Source organism: Sus scrofa, chromosome 15 (assembly GCF_054392235.1).
Source record: "Sus scrofa isolate SSC_HxYL_T2T_F1_AM1 chromosome 15, Sscrofa_HxYL_maternal_Yorkshire_Landrace_v2.0, whole genome shotgun sequence".
Taxonomy (NCBI): domain Eukaryota; kingdom Metazoa; phylum Chordata; class Mammalia; order Artiodactyla; family Suidae; genus Sus; species Sus scrofa.
Genome location: NC_139397.1, coordinates 30,318,925 through 30,334,853, shown reverse-complemented (window position 1 = coordinate 30,334,853; position 15,929 = coordinate 30,318,925). Strand labels below are relative to the sequence as shown.

Sequence of the window (15,929 nt, the reverse complement as noted above, 5' to 3'; positions counted from 1 at the left end):
AGTCTCTGCAGAGGTGCAGGTCCCATTTCCAGCCTGGCACAGTGGGTTAAGGATCCGGCATTGCCGCAGTTGCAGCTCAGATTCAGTCCCTTGCTGGGGAACCTCCATATGCCGTGTGGGTGCAGCCATTTAAAAAAAAAAAAAAAAGAAAAAGATTTCTATAAGAACACTAAGTGAGCCTTTGTTCTGAAAAATGTCTTCCTTAGCTTGAGTTGCTTAGCAATCCATTTTCTTGTGGAGGCTTATAATGCAGAACAGCAGAATTTGAATTAATCTTTCAGCTCAACTTTTCATTTATCGCTGAGACACCTTTGTATTTGGATTGGATTATCTTATTATGTATACCGTGAAGATTGAACATAGCGTGATACAGGTCATGTGTCTTGTCACTTCAGCAAGCCATGTACTGGTCAGAGAAACCAGTTTTCTGACTAATCATGGTATTTCTCTCAATCTGTGATAATGGGGAAAAAATTAATTTCATTCCTACAGTCTTCAAAAATGGCAAGCTAGTTGGATAATGTCTTCAAAATGCTCTCTTTTCAAAGTTTTTTTTCCTCCTGTTTTACCATTCATTTTCCCATTTTTATCTTGAAACTCAAAAGGAAAATGTACCTTTGTCTTTGATGTGCAGTCTCAAAGGGCTAGCATACATAGAGGGAAACTTGAAAAGACCGTAACCTTTATTTTTCAAAACTGCAAAAAATGCTTCACAGAGTCTTTAAAAGAAAGCCTGCTTTTAAGTCTTTTTTTCCCTTTTTCATCCACATAGTCCGTTTTTCCTCATTTTTGTATCCTCATATTCCTCTAGTATACCCTTTGTCCTACTTCTTGAACTGTCTTGTTTCCCTTTATTTCTCCTAAACTTCTAGTTTTTCATTTTTGGTTTTTTTGTTTGCCTCAGCTATCATTTGAAATAATTGTCAATAACAAAATCTCAGTCTGAACCACATCTTTTAGTGAAGTTGTACTTCTGTTGTTATTAAAAGAGAAGTTGTTAACACTTAGCCTCGAGAAGTAAAATGTAATAAGAAAGCTACTTCCAGTGCTAAAGCATTGCCTTTTCAGAAAGAACATTTATTTTCTCTTGATTGGATATAACAGCTTTTTAGTATTTTTTATAAGTGTGTATTTATCATCAAAATTAATTGCTAAATTGTTTTGTTGACAAAAATAATGTTAAATGGGAAGGGAAGATGATGCTTATGGCTGTTTAATTTCTTATGAACTCAGCAAAAATGAGTGATAATAGTGATAATAGTAATATAGTGATAATAGTGATAATAGTAATATATCATAATAATTTTTAAGTGGATACCGTTAAAGAACAGGGGGAGATGTAATAGCTTCTGCCAAAAAAATTTGTTTTTCAGTCTCAGTGTGTTTCTATTGAGAAATGTATTTCTCCTACATCTGCATTTTGTCTTTTAAAAGTGTTTTCTCTAACTTGTTTGAGTATTTATGATTATATATGTGATATGTAGTCATTGTAGAAAATTTAAAAATATAGGAGTTCCTGTTATGGCTCATTGGTAACGAACCCAACTTGTATCCATGAGGATGTGGGTTCAACCCCTGGTCCCGCTCAGTGGGTTAAGGATCCAGTATTGTCACTGCTGTGACTCTGGTCACTGCTGTGGCACAGGTTCATTCCATGGCTCGAGAACATGCTTCAGTCACGGCCAAAAAAGAATAAAGGACTAGAAGGAATGAATAGATCCTTAATGCTTTTGAGGGGGCCTGTACACATGCAGTTGGCATCTTCAAAAGAGAAGAAAGAGAGGAACATAAAATTTTTGAATAAGTAATGGCTGAAATTTTTCAAATTTGGTAAAAATTATAAACTTGCAAATCCAAAAAGTTCAGCAAACTTCAAGCAAAAGAAATATGAAAAAAAAAAGAAGAAGAAGCTGAATAAGTTCCTGTTGTGGTTCAGCAGATTAAGAACCTAATTAGGGAGTTCTTTGTGTGTGTGTGTGTGTGTGTTTGTGCGCGCGTGTGCGTGCTTGTGCTTTTTAGGCAGCATCCTTGGCATATGAAGTTTCCCAGGCTAGGGGTCCAGTTGGAGCTACAGCTGTCAGCCACAGCCACAGCAACATCAGATCCAAGCCTACACCACAGCTCAAGGTAAAGCTGGATCCTTAACCCACTGAGCCGGGGATCAAACCCACAACCTCATGGTTTCTAGTTGGATTCATTTCCACTGTGCCACGACGGGAACTCCTAGACTGGGAATTTACATATGCTGCAGGTGTGGCTAAAAAGCAAAAAAAAAAAATTTTTAATTAAGAAAAAGAACCCAACTAGTATCCATAAGAATATGCATTTGATCCTTGGCCTCGCTCAGTGGGTTAAGAATCCAGCATTGCTGTGAGCTGTAGTATAGGCCTGCAGCTGCAACTTCAAATCAACACCTAGCCTGGAAACTTACATAAGCCACAGGTGTGGCCCTAAAAAGAAAAAAGAAAAAAAAAAAAAAAGGAAGAAAGAAATATGAAAGAAATTTCCCAAAAACTAATAAAGAGAAAATTGTTAAAAGTAGCCAGAGAAAAATTACACATTGCATATGAAAGAACAAAAGTAAGAATTAGTAGACTTCTTGTTAGAAATACCACAAGCCAGAAGACAGCGGCACAACATCTTTATCTGAAAATGTTGATTAAATTTGGTTTAAATTCTAGTGAAGGAGTTCCCATTGTGGCGAAGCAGAAATGAATCTGACTAGTATCTGTGAGGATGCAAGTTCGATCTCTGGCCTTACTCGATGGGTCAGGGATCTGGCTGGCATTGCTGGGAGCTGTGGTGTAGGTCACAGACGTGGCTCAGATCCTGTGTGGCTGTGGCTGTGGCATAGGCCAGCAGCTTCAGCTTCAATTCATCCCCTAGCCTGGGAACTTCCATATGCCATACCTGCAGCCCTAAAAGGCAAGTTAATTAATTAATTAATTAATTCTAGCAAAATTTCCTCAGTTGTCATCGTGAATCAGTCATTGGAACCAACAAGTCTCCCAGTGTTTTTTATTCTTTGTTAACTCCTTCATTCTCTTTAATTCATTACTAAGAAATTAAATGTGTGATACTCAGATGGCTACAGTCCCCAAATGAATTACATCGATTACTTTTATAGCATCTTCAGGGAACACAGCACATGTCTACTAAGTAATATTAAGTTCAGGAAGCTTGCTTGACTATCATTGATTTTAAAAGATGACTTTAAAAAGGGAGAAAGCCAAATGACTTCCTGGCACACTTTGCCAACTACTCATAAATTTTCAAAAACAACACGTTTGATAGGCATTAAAAGCTGTAGCACATGTGGAGCTTGCTTTTCAAATGAACTAATTATTTCCTAAGACAAATACACCAGTTACTCTTCTCTCCATCAAAAAATAATAATTTTGGAAGCTCCGCTGTGGCACAGGTTTATTAATTCCTGGTCCAGGAAAACCGTCCCCCCCCCCCCCCCCGTGCTACAGGTGTGGCAAAATAATAATAATAATCTGAAATAACGATTATAGTATTTGTAAAACAATGAAGAGAGGAGAGGTATGATGGACATAACATCTTTCTGTAGAGTTTTGAATGCTCTTATTTTTCGTAAATCATCAACCTTTTTGTGGGAGACTATGTAATATGACTTCTTAGTATGTACCTTTTATATACATACCATTTTTATCCATTCTACCATTTCCTTGTTTATAAACAGCATCATACACTATGCAATTCACCCACTAAGTGTACAATTTAATAGTTTTCAGTACATTCAACATCTGTTACCACAGTCAACTTTAGAATATTTTTATCTCAAAAACAAACAACAGAATCCCTGAGGTGGAAAATCAAACCAAGTGTCCATTAACAGATAAGTGAATAAATTAAAATGTGGTGGACATATACAATGGAATATTATTCAGTCTTTAAATATAAGGAAATTCTGTCACATGTTACAACATGGATGAACCTTGAAGAGAGTATGTAAGTGAAATAAGCCAGTCACAAAAGGACCGGTATCGTATGGTTTTACTTCTATGAGTTACCTAGAGTAGTCGAAATTCATAGAAACAGAATGGTGGTTGCCAGAGGCTCAGGAAAGAAGGGATGGGGAGTTGCTGTTTAATGGGTACACTTTCAGTTTTGCAAGATGAAGCGTTCTGGAGATGGGTGATGGTAAAGACTATAAAACAGTGTGAATGTGAATGACACCGAACTGGATACTCAGAATGATTAAGATGGCAAATTGTATGTATGCTGTGTGTATTTCACCATAATTGTAAAAATTTTAGTGTAAATATACTGATGAAGGGGGGGGAGAAATCGTGTACTCTTTAACTGTCACCCTCCACAACCACCGTCTCCTAGTCACTAATCTACTGTCTCTATAAATTTCCCTGACAGGGATATTTCACATGAATGGAATTACATGTAGTCTTTTTTATTATTATTTTGACTATGCCTGTGGCATAGGGAATTTCTCAGGCCAAGGATTGAACCCACATCACAGCAGTGACCCGGGCCACTGCAGTAACAAGACTAGTGCCAGATCCTTAACCTGCTGAGCCAGAGAAGAACCCCTGTGTAGTCTTTGGAGCCTGGCTGCTTTCACTCAGCATAATATTTTTAAGGTCATCCATGTTGTAGCATATTATCAGTAATTTATTCCTTTTTATAGATGAATAATATTCCATTGTAGGGACTTATCACATTGTATTTATCCGTTTGTTGATTGATGGATATTTGGGTTGTTTTCACCTTTGACTAGTATGAATAGTTGTGGTATAAACGTTAGTTTGAAATTTTTGTGTAGACAAATGTTTTGTATTTCTCTTAGGTATATACCTGGGAGTGGAATCACTGGGTCATATGGTAACTCTGAGTTTAATCATTTGAGGATTTGCCACAGTTTGCCAAAGTAGCTGCACTATTTTATATTCCCATAAGCACTGCACGAGTGATCCAATATCTCCACATCCTTGCCAACACTTGTTAATTATCTTTTTTATTACAACTGTTCTGGTGGGAATAAAGTGATATCTCATTGCAATTTTGATTTTCCAGATAACTAATAATACTATCTTTCCATGTGCTTTTTAAGCCACTTACATATTTTCCTTAGAGAAATGAATATTCAGTTTCTTTGCCCATTTTAATTGGGTTATGTGTCTTTATTTTTACTTTCTTGTTTTTTTTTGTTTGTTTGTTTGTTTATTGGGGCCACACTGGTGCCATATGGAGGTTCCCAGGCTAGGGGTCAAATCAGAGCTGCTGGCCTATGCCACAGCCACAGCAACATAGGATCCAAGCCATGTCTGCAACCTACACCACAGCTCACGGCAACACCGTGTCCTTGACCCACTGAGCAAGGCCAGGGATCGAACTTGCATCCTCATGGATGCTAAACAGATCCATTTCCACTGAGCCACTAGGGGAACTCTGTCTTTTTAAATCGTAAGAGTTCTTCATATATTCTGATACAAGTCCCTTAACAGATGTATGACTTATAAGTATTTTCTCCCTTTTTGTAGGTTGTCTTTTCACTTTCTTGATGCAGTCCTTTCAAGTACAAGTTTTTCACGTTTGTTTTTTGTTTGTTTGTTTTTTGTTTTTTTGCTTTTTAGGGCCCAACCTACAGCATATGGAAGTTCCCAGGCTAAGGGTTGAATCAGAGCTACAGCTGCTGGCCACAGCCACAGCACCAGCAGATCCAAGCCACATCTTTGACCTACACCACAGTTCATGGCAGCGTCAGATCCTTAACCCACTAAGCAAGGCCAGGGTTTGAACCCGCATTCTCATGGATACTAGTCAGGTTCATTTCCTCTGAGCCATACCAGGAACTCCCAGAAGTTTTTTTCACTTTTGATGAAGTTCAGTTTATCTCTTTTTCTTTTATTGCTCATGCCTTTGGTATCATATCAAAGAATTCATTACCAAATCTATAATCACAAAGATTTATGTCTATATCGTCTAAGAATTTTTTCTAAATGTCTAGCTCTGATATTTAAGTATTTGATCTGGAGTTCCCGTTGTGGCGCAGCAGAAACGAATCTGACTAGGAACAATGAGGTTGCGGGTTGGATCCCTGGCCCTGCTCAGTGGGTTACGGATCCGGTGTTGCTGTGGGCTGTGGTGTAGGCTGGAAGCTGTAGCTCCGATTAGACTCCTAGCCTAGACCTCCATATGCTGCAGGTGCGGCCCTAAAAAGACCAAAAAGAATGACAAAAAAAAAATAAGACAAATAAATATTTGATCCTTTTTGTTTGTTGTTGTCGTCATTTTTTTCTTTTTTTGGTTTTGTTGGCCATGCCTGTGGCATGCAAAAGTTCCCAGGCTAGGAATCAAACCCAAACCACAGCAGTGACAATGAGCCACAATAAGGACAGCGCAGAGTCCTTAACCACTAGGCCAGCAGGTAACTGCAGTCCTGGTGTTTTACTTTAAAAGTTCCCTTCTAGCATTCCTGCTGTGGCGCAATGGCTTTAGAATTTGACTCCAGTGGCTTGATCCTCAGCCCAGTGCAGTGGATTAAAGGATCCAGCATTGCTGCAGCTGCAGCTCATATTCAATCCCTGGCCTGGGAACTTCCATGTGCCATGGTTGTGGCCATAAAAAATTAGTATAAAAAAAAGGTTCACTTCTTTCTTGGTCTTCGAAAGCAAAGAAGTGTGTTTGAACTTACTACAACATGATTCTCCCTTTTTGGTACATAAGTATTTGTATTTTTAAAGTACAAGTTGTATTTAAAAGCTTACTCATACTTTTCTTTTTTCTAATGCATTCTAGTTGTAGAAGGCAAATTAAATAATTGAAAATAGAGCATTTAAGAGATTTTAAGAGGGCTGCTCATTACCTGCTATATGTCCCTTGAAGTATCTTTATGTCTTTTGAAGAAGATTAGTAGAGTAGAACTCAGCCTTATCATTGATTTACCTAAGAGAGAACCTCGTGCTAGACAACTGATAAATACTAAATATAATAATGACACCCACTAGAGTGGCAAGCCAAAATAGCAGTTTGTAGTTTGGCAGTATGGGAAGTAGTGCTCATCTCATATTCTTGTCCCTATTCGGGGGGTGGCTTCCTGTCACCTATGTGTCTCAGGCCTTGAGTAAGCCACTAGGATGTACTCAGTGAACAAGATCAGGGTATGGGGCACTGTCTGGCCCAAGGGAGCATTTATCCCAGTTAGAAAGGAACATAAAATTCCTTCCATCCTATGGTATAACTTTCTGTTTGGCCCAGTAGCAGCACATTTACAAGCTATGCCTTAAACCATATTATTTCCACAGGTAGTTAATATTCATGCAATGCATTCTGGTCATAATTAACATAAATTTCAGAAAGTAGGTTTTTTCATTTTATCATTTGGTCCAAAAATCACTTTTTTAATTAAATCTCTTTTTTGTTCCCCTTTATTGAACTACACGGAGTTAGTGCCCACAAAAAAACAGTAAAACTTTTTTTCTTTCGTCTGCACTTTAGACGTGCAGAATTACCTGGCCAGGGATCAAACCCAAGCCACAGCTGTAACCAAAGCTACAGCAGTGACAACCCGGATCCTTAACCTGCTGAACCACGATGGAACACTAATTCTTATTAATTGGAGAATTGTTGGCCTGAATTAGAGGATCATTTTTTAACTTTTTATTGAAGACTTTTAAAATACACATAAATATAAGCAGAAGTGTACTGAACCTCCATGTACCCATCACTTTAGCTTCTGTATTTATTATATCAGTTGGTAATTGTATTACCAGCACCCCACAAATACTGCTTATTATGTCTTAACATGTTTGTCCTGTAGAAGGTCCCATAGTCTGGATTTGACTGATTGTGTCATCATGGTGGTGTTTAACGTGTCGCCCTGTAATTCATTAGTTGAATCTAATGTAATATTTTTGATGCATTTATGTGATGTGTAAATGCAAAAGGTCGTTAAAGCTAGAATAAGAAATGAAATACCGTGTAAAGAAAGTTTGAGTTGAAAAAAGGCTGGTAACATTAAGGTGAAGATTTTTAATTGAGAATTCTCCAAATTCCTAGTATTGCTCTGTGATTTTTTCACTACTTTTCCTGAAAGTAATTACCAAACAGGGAAAGTTTTAAAGACAAATTATGACAAATTTTGTATTAGTTTGAGTCTCAAAGACTAATTGTTGAAAAATATAGCAATAGCTTAATGATTTTACAATAGCAGCCTTTTATTTTTGTCAGTATTTATATTAGACTTTGTCAGAATCACATTCTATTGTTTCTTTTATTCCCTAGACAGCACATTATATCCTTAAATAGTACATTTTTTAAGGAATAATTCTTTTTTTCTGAGTCTCATCATTGTCTAACTGCATTTTCACTTTTCTAAATTATAGCTTAGTGAGGTCCAAATAAATTACCTTTTTATTTTGTAAAATTAGCGAGTTATCTTTCTTTTTAAAATAATTATTTGAACAATATAAAAACACTATTTAGAATAAGTTGTAAAAAATAAGAACAATGAAATCAGGAGTTATTTTTAAAAATCAGTGTTACCGTGGGAGTTCCTGTTGTGGCTCAGTGGGTTAAGAACCTTACTAGTATCCGTGAGGATGCGGGTTCAATCCCTGTGGCTCTGGTGTAGGCCGGTAGCTGCAGCTCCAATTTGACCCCTAACCTGGAAACTTCCATATGCCACAGGTGCAAGCCTTTAAAAAAAAAAAATCACTGTTATTGTCAAAATCATAAAGTGATATTTATCCAAAAGGTAGTTATTTATAACTCACAGTTTAGAAAAGAATTAGATTTGACTTTTACTAAACTAACCAACATGAAAAATAATTGTATCTAAATACAATTTTAGGACTGTTCATTCAAAGATTCTTTACAGTCATCTCCATTTCATTGTGCTGTCTTTTTGTGTTTGTTTGGTTTTTTCCCCCATAGCTCATCAGTAGGTTACTTGCAACATCCAGGATCAGAACAAGTACAATTTCCTCGAACTACTTCACCATGCAATTCCCAGCAGCTTCAAGGCCACCAGTGTGCAGGTATGAATATATAATTGGAAAAAAAAAAAAAAGACAATGTTTTCTCCATTTGAGACATAATTAAGATCCTTGGGCATTTCCTGAAAAGGGGCTTCAGCTTGTTATGTGCTGAGATACACCCAGGATTTTCAGGGTTCCATGTGAAATCAGAGCTAATAGGTCCACGACCACTGTCTCCTACTCTCTGTTTCTCCTCCTCAAACTCTGCTGCCTGCCTGCCTACCTGCCTACCTCATAAGTAGTGATGTTCTCTGGGGATCCTTTCTCTCAATACTCTTCAGGTTCTTCCTCAGAAATTCAGCCACTTCCTAGGCTTCAACCACAGCTTTCTGCCAGTCTCTCCCAAATCTTATTTCTGCCCCCACAAGACCATGTAGCTGACTGTCTGTTGGACATTCCTCCCCACGAATGTGTGAGGGGCACTTTAGATTTAATATTTCTCCCTCTTTCTGCATCCTTTTCCTCACCATCTATCTAGGGACCAATACAGATTTCAAAATCATAACTAACTCTCTTCTAGTCTCTCCTTTCACACTCAGGTTGGCACCATTTCCTCAAATCTGGGTTTTCCTTTTTTCTCCACCCACAGCATGTGGAAGTTCCCAAGCTAGGGGTCCAGTTGGAGCTATAACTCCCGGCCTACAGCACAGCAACAGCGACGCGACATCCGAGCTGCATCTTTAACCTACAGCCACAGCTCACCGCAACACCAGATCCTTAACTCACTGAATGAGTGTTAAACCTGCATGCTCATGGATACTAGTCAGATTCATTTCCACTGAGCCACAATGAGAACTCCCTGGTACCTTTTTTTCCTTCCCCATTCCTGCTATTTTTGGTCAGTTCTTTTCAGTCTTATTTGCAGTAATGTCTTACATGTTTTGCTTATTTCGTGTTTTCCCCCGTGCCCAACTCTCCTCCTCTCCAACACACACAACACATACACACACAGTTTAAGAATTATTGCCTGAAATAGATTCCTGAAGAGGATCTGTCATTCCTCTGAATTAAAAATTTGCATAGACTTTTTTTTTTTTTTTTGCTTTTTAGGGCTACTCGGCATATGGAGATTTCCAGGCTAGGGGTATAATCAGAGCTACAGCTGCCGGCCACAGCCATAGCAACACCAGATCTGAGCCACATCTGCGACCTACAGCACAGCTCACAGCAACACCAGATCCTTAGCACACTGAGCAAGGCCAGGGATGGAACCCACAACCTCAGAATGAGTTCCTAGTCGGATTCGTTTCCACTGAGCCACAATGGGAACTCCTGCATAAACTTTTCATCCACACTCGCTAGCAGTTAAGCCTCCTATTTGTACTTTACGTGCTCAAGTCACACAGACCTCTATTTCTAGAATATACTTTGCTTTTTCATGCCAAAGTTACTTTTGTACATGTTTTTCCCTCCTCCTGGAATGTCTATCCACCATCCTGTTGGCCAAAATCCTGCTCATACTTAAAGTTTGACTCAAAAATCACCTCTTCTGCAAAGCTTCCTCAGTCTTTAAAACAGAGTTTGTGCTTCCTTATCTATGCTTCCATAGTGTCTTAAACAATCCTTTATCATAACACCATATTTTATTGTAATGATTTGTTAACATATGTAATCTTGAAGGAACAAAGGAATACTAAATGACTGTGAAGTACATGACCAATAGTGGCTTTGTCCAGCATGGGCTGCTGTGGCCCAGGAGAACTTTGACATGATCCTGAGTGGTCAGCTCTTCTGTGATTTGCATAGCCAGGTCCAATCGGTGCTATTTGTAGGGAACAGAAAACTACCATTACAGTTTCTGCAATGCAAACAGTGGCCTTGGAGGTGGGCCACAGAGCACCTTACTTTACACAGAAGTGGTGAATGGCAGTCACATTCCTAATATGAGTAGTGCTGTAGTACTTGTACCACAGCAAGAGTAAATCAGATAGAAACATAGATACTATAATGTGCTTGTACAATTTAGTTAGTGCTTTTACATGCATGTGATCAATACAGCTCTTTAAAGTCAGCCAAAGAGCTCTTCCAGCCTTTTTCAGATGAGAAAGTACAATAAAAAAGGGTAAATAACTTACCCATATTCATAGGACATTTCAGGACACTGAAATCATGCTTTCTGATTCCCACATCCCAGACTTTTTCCACTGCATAAAATTGATTCATTCAAAAGATGAATTTTCTACTGTATGTCAAAATTTCTGTAGGATATTATTTTTTCCCAGAGTTTTCCTTTATGTATTTAGAATAATGCTTGTTTTAAAATTAATTTATTTTTGAGCAAAAAAAAAAAAAAACCAGAGTTCCCATCATGGCACAGCAGAAATGAATCTGACTAGGAACCATCAAGTTACAGATTCGATCCCTGGCCTCACTCAGTGGGTTAAGGATCCAGCGTTGCCATGAACAGTGGTATAGGTTGCAGGTGCGGCTTGGATCCCACATAGCTGTGCCTGTGGCATAGGCCGGCAGCTGTAGCTCCGATTTGACTTCCAGCCTGGGAAATTCCATATGCCACAGGTACATCCCTAAAAAGCAAAAAAAAAAAAAAAAAAAAAAAAAATTATTTTTTAAGTTCCCACTGTGGCACAGTGGGTTAATGATCTGGCTTGTCTCTGTGGCCACGCTGGTTCATTCCCTGGCCCAGCGTAGTGGTTTAAGGATCTGGCACTGCTATAGCTGTGGCGAAGGTCACAGCTGCTGCTCAGATTCAGTCCCAGGCCTGGAAACTTCCATAAACCTCAGGTGCAGCCAAAAAAGAAAAAAGTTAAATTAAGCCCTTTTATAGATCATATCACAATTGTGCTGGCCTATACTAGGTCCTGTTGTAGATTATTGGACTTTCCTGACCTATTATGTGTAGGATAAGTTAGATATGTAGGTATACAATCAGTTTCAATGCCTTTTCAACACACAACACTTGTAGTATGAAGCATGAGGACTTACATCTTGCTTGCATAAATAACAGTAAAATTTTGTTCACAGGTATAAAATTCTCTCCATTATCTTGGTGTTTAAAGATGCTAATTGCAGTGTCCTGACTCTGATTTTCAGCTATGCCGCCTCCACCAACTGGTGGAATGGTGATGATGCAGCTCAGTTTACCAAACAATCCACAGTCTCGTGCCCATTCACCCCCACAGTGGAAACAAAACAAATATTACTGTGATCACCAGAGAGGACAGAAGTGTGTGGAATTTAGCAGTGTAGACAATATTGTTCAGGTAATGTGCTTCTTCATTTATTACAATTTTTAAAACCTTGAACATTTAAGTCACAGAAGATTAACCTGCTGCAAGCTGCCATGTAGGTTGCAGATGTGGCTCGGATCTAGTGTTGCTGTGGCATTGTTTACAGGGAAAAAAGCAGGGGAGATCACAATCAAAGCAGGATGATGAGTACCTAAAGATTTGTTATACTCATCCATCTATGCTTTTGTATATATATATACTTGAAAGTTTATAGCATTGAAACTTTTTCTTTAATTTTAAGCTAAAGAAATTTTTAATAAATACACATGAAAAGTCATATCAGAATTAAAAGGACTAGAGTTCTCTTTTATTTTTTTGTCTTTTTTTTTTTTTTTTTTAGGGCCATACCCACAGCATATGAAAGTTCCCAGTTCCCAGGCTAGGGGTCAAATTGGGGCTGCAGCTACCAGCCTACACCACAGCCACAGCAGTACTAGTTCCTTAACCTAATGAGCAAGGCCAGGGATCGAACCCATGTTCTCATGGATACTAGTCGGGTTCATTACCACTGAGCCACAATGGGAACTCCCTGGAGTTCTCTTGAGACACAGTGGGTTAAGGATTCAGCATTGTCACTGTAACTGCTTGGGTTGCTGCTATGGTGTGGATTTGATCCCTGGCCCAGGAACTTCTACATGCCTTGGATGTGGCATAAAAAGGGGGAAAGGGTCACTTATAATCTGGCTTATAAACTATAAATGGCTGGTAGCCATTAAACAAATGAAAATAATAAATTTTTATTTTTTGTCTTTTTAGGGCTGCACCCACAGCATGTGGAGGTTCCCAGGCTAGGGGCTGAATCGGAGTTAGAGTTGCCGGCCTAAACCACAGCAACGCCAGATCCAAGCCACATCTGCAGCCTACACTGCAGCTCATGGCAACACTGGATCCTTAACCCACTGAGCAAGGCCAGGGATCACACCTGAGTCCTCATGGATACTAGTCAGATTCATTTCAACTGAGCCACAATGGGAACTCCATAAAGATATTTTTTATCTGTATAACTGGGAAAATTTAGAAAGACTAAATTGGCAAGACAAGCCGCCACGTGGGTTGCAGATATGGTCAGATCTGGCATTGCTATGGCTGTTGGCATAGGCCAGCAGGTGTGACCATAAAAAGAAAAAAAACATTTTAAAATCTTTGTTCATGAAGGTAGAAATAAACATTTTTTTTAATTATGGGAAAGACATACAAGAATATGTGTACAAGGATTTTTTTTCTTCTCTGTTATAACATTGAAAAAGAAAATAGTCATGATATTCATTAGTTGGTAACTTATTAAATAAATTACTATGCCGTTTAGGAAAAATACTCTTAGGTGTATGTACTAGAAAAAATAGTGTACACCTGCTACCCAAATGGCAGTTTCTAAATATTCTTCAGTAAAAACAACCAGAGCTCCTTGGTGAAATGACTGTTGCCAGGATTCATTCAGGGAACATACAGGATGATTCTGGAACATGTTGCTGTGCCAGAATGTAATTAAGTACTCAGATGATGGAAATATATCAAAGAACACAGGATCAAGCTTGAGGGGGTTGGGCATAAAATAATAAGGAAATGAATAATCACCCACAGGATAAAATAAGAATCCATGAGTCTATTCTGATAGAAAAAAAATGAGTGGGGGAGAAATAAAGCTCTTTACAGTAGAATGTGAACAAAAAAATGTAGAGGAAATGATGGAATTAAAAATCACCACCTGGAAACCACCAGGCAAGAATCATCATTAGAGGAGAGAGGATTCCTGGGAGATGGCAGAATAGGAAGTACCAGGAATCTGTCTCCCTGGAAATAATTGCTCTGGTAGAATCTGTCCAGTGGAACTATTTTGGAATTCCAGAATCTGTTGAAGGCTTGCATCTGCCAGGGGAAAATGTGGTGATAAGCTGTGGTTAATTTCAGCTCAGCTTGGAACACAGAAGCAACCACCCATCTTCTACCCCAGCCCATGTTGACAGGCAGCTGTGCCCATGTTCCTGGGACAGCTTATGGGAGCCAGGGTGGGCAAAAAGGACCCTGTCGTCCAATAGAATTATGTTCTGTTCATGGAATTCTGCTTCTGATCACAGGGGTGTAGACAAAGGGACAGTAGCCATTGTTGTTGCAGTTTCCTACGTTGTTAAGAAACCTCCAGCTTGGAGTTCCCGTCATGGCTCAGTGGTTAACAAATCCGACTAGGAACCATGAGGTTGCGGTTCAATCCCTGGCCTTGCTCAGTGGGTTAAGGATCCAGCGTTGCCGTGAGCTGTGGTGTAGGTTCCAGATGTGGCTCAGATCCCAAGTTGCTGTGGCTCTGGCGTAGGCCATCGGCTACAGCTCCTATTCAACCCCTAGCCTGGGAACCTCCATATGCCGTGGGCATGGCCCTCAAAAGACAAAAAAAAAGAAAAAGAAAAGAAAAAAAAGAAACCTTCAGCTTTCAGGGGATTTTAAAAGGGCTGACACTTTATTTTTCTTCCCTTCATTTTTCTCTTTTAACCCCTTTTGGGACTAGAACATTCAGAAGTAGTTGGATGTATGGAAAAAATTAGAAAGTGGCCCTGCATGCACAGGGAACCCTTGAGAAGTCCTTAAAGTTATATCTTAGGCTGGTCCTTGGCACAGAGAGCCTGCAACCATGAATAAACAACAGCAACAACAAAACAGCAAACCGTAGGAAGGGGAGAATCTCACTTTCACAGTTAACATATTAGGTTCAAATATCCAGTTTTCAACAACAACAAAAAAAAATCGCAAGGGGAGTTCCCATTGTGGCACAGCAGAAATTATTCCAACTAGTATCCATGAGGATGCCGGTTTGATCCCTGGCTTCGCTCAGGCGTTGCTGTGAACTGTGGTGTAGGTCATAGACGTGGCTTGGATCTGGCATTGCTGTGGTGTAGGCCTGCAGCTGTAACTCCAATTCAACACCTAGTCTGGGAACTTCCATATACCAAGGGTGTAGCCCAAAAAAAAAAAAAAAAAAAAAAAAAATCACAAGGCATACAAGGAAACAGGAAATTGTGACCCATTCAAAGGAAAAAATTAAATCAATAGAAACTATCTCTGAGAAAAACCTGATCGCAGATCTTCTAGACAAAGTCTTTAAGAACAAATGCCTTAAAGATGCTCAAAGAACTAAAAAAAGATGTGGAGAAAGTTAAAACAATGTATGAACAGAATGGAAATACTGTTGAAGAAATAGAAAATAAAAAAAAAAAAAAATGAAGTTCTAGGACTGAGAATAAAACTGAAATTTCCCTGGTGGCTTAGCAGATTAAGGAACTGGCATTGTCACGTCTCTGGCTCAGGTTCAGTTCCTAATCCAGGAACTTCCACATATCACAGATGGGACCAAAAACAAAAATGTCAAAATTATGAGAGAAGACAGATTGTGTTCCAGGTTTAGGAATATTAAAGAGATGTCACAACTAAATGCAGCAATTGATTATATACTGGATTCTGTACTAGAAGGAGAAATTTTCTTTTCTTCTACAATAAGTACCTTAATGGGACAGGTGGAAAATTTGGAATAAATTATATAGATTAGTAGGAGTTCCCATCGTGGCGCAGTAGTTAACGAACCTGACTAGGAACTATGAGGTTCCAGGTTCAATCCCTGGCCTTGCTCAGTGGGTTAAGGATCCAGCATTGCAGTGAGCTGTGGTGTAGGTTG

General features: G+C 38.9%; 1 protein-coding gene across 50 annotated transcripts in view; it reads left to right on the top strand.

Moving 5' to 3' along the window:
• Nucleotides 1–15,929, top strand: part of R3HDM1 (R3H domain containing 1) — a 183,054-nt gene that overhangs the window by 160,667 nt on the left and 6,458 nt on the right. For all 50 annotated transcript variants that reach the window (XM_021075247.2, XM_021075246.2, XM_021075241.2 and 47 more), the window contains 2 exons: nt 8,917–9,020; nt 12,072–12,241. In XM_021075247.2, the coding sequence (XP_020930906.1) occupies nt 8,917–9,020; nt 12,072–12,241 (274 nt within the window). The remainder of the gene's footprint in view (nt 1–8,916; nt 9,021–12,071; nt 12,242–15,929) is intronic.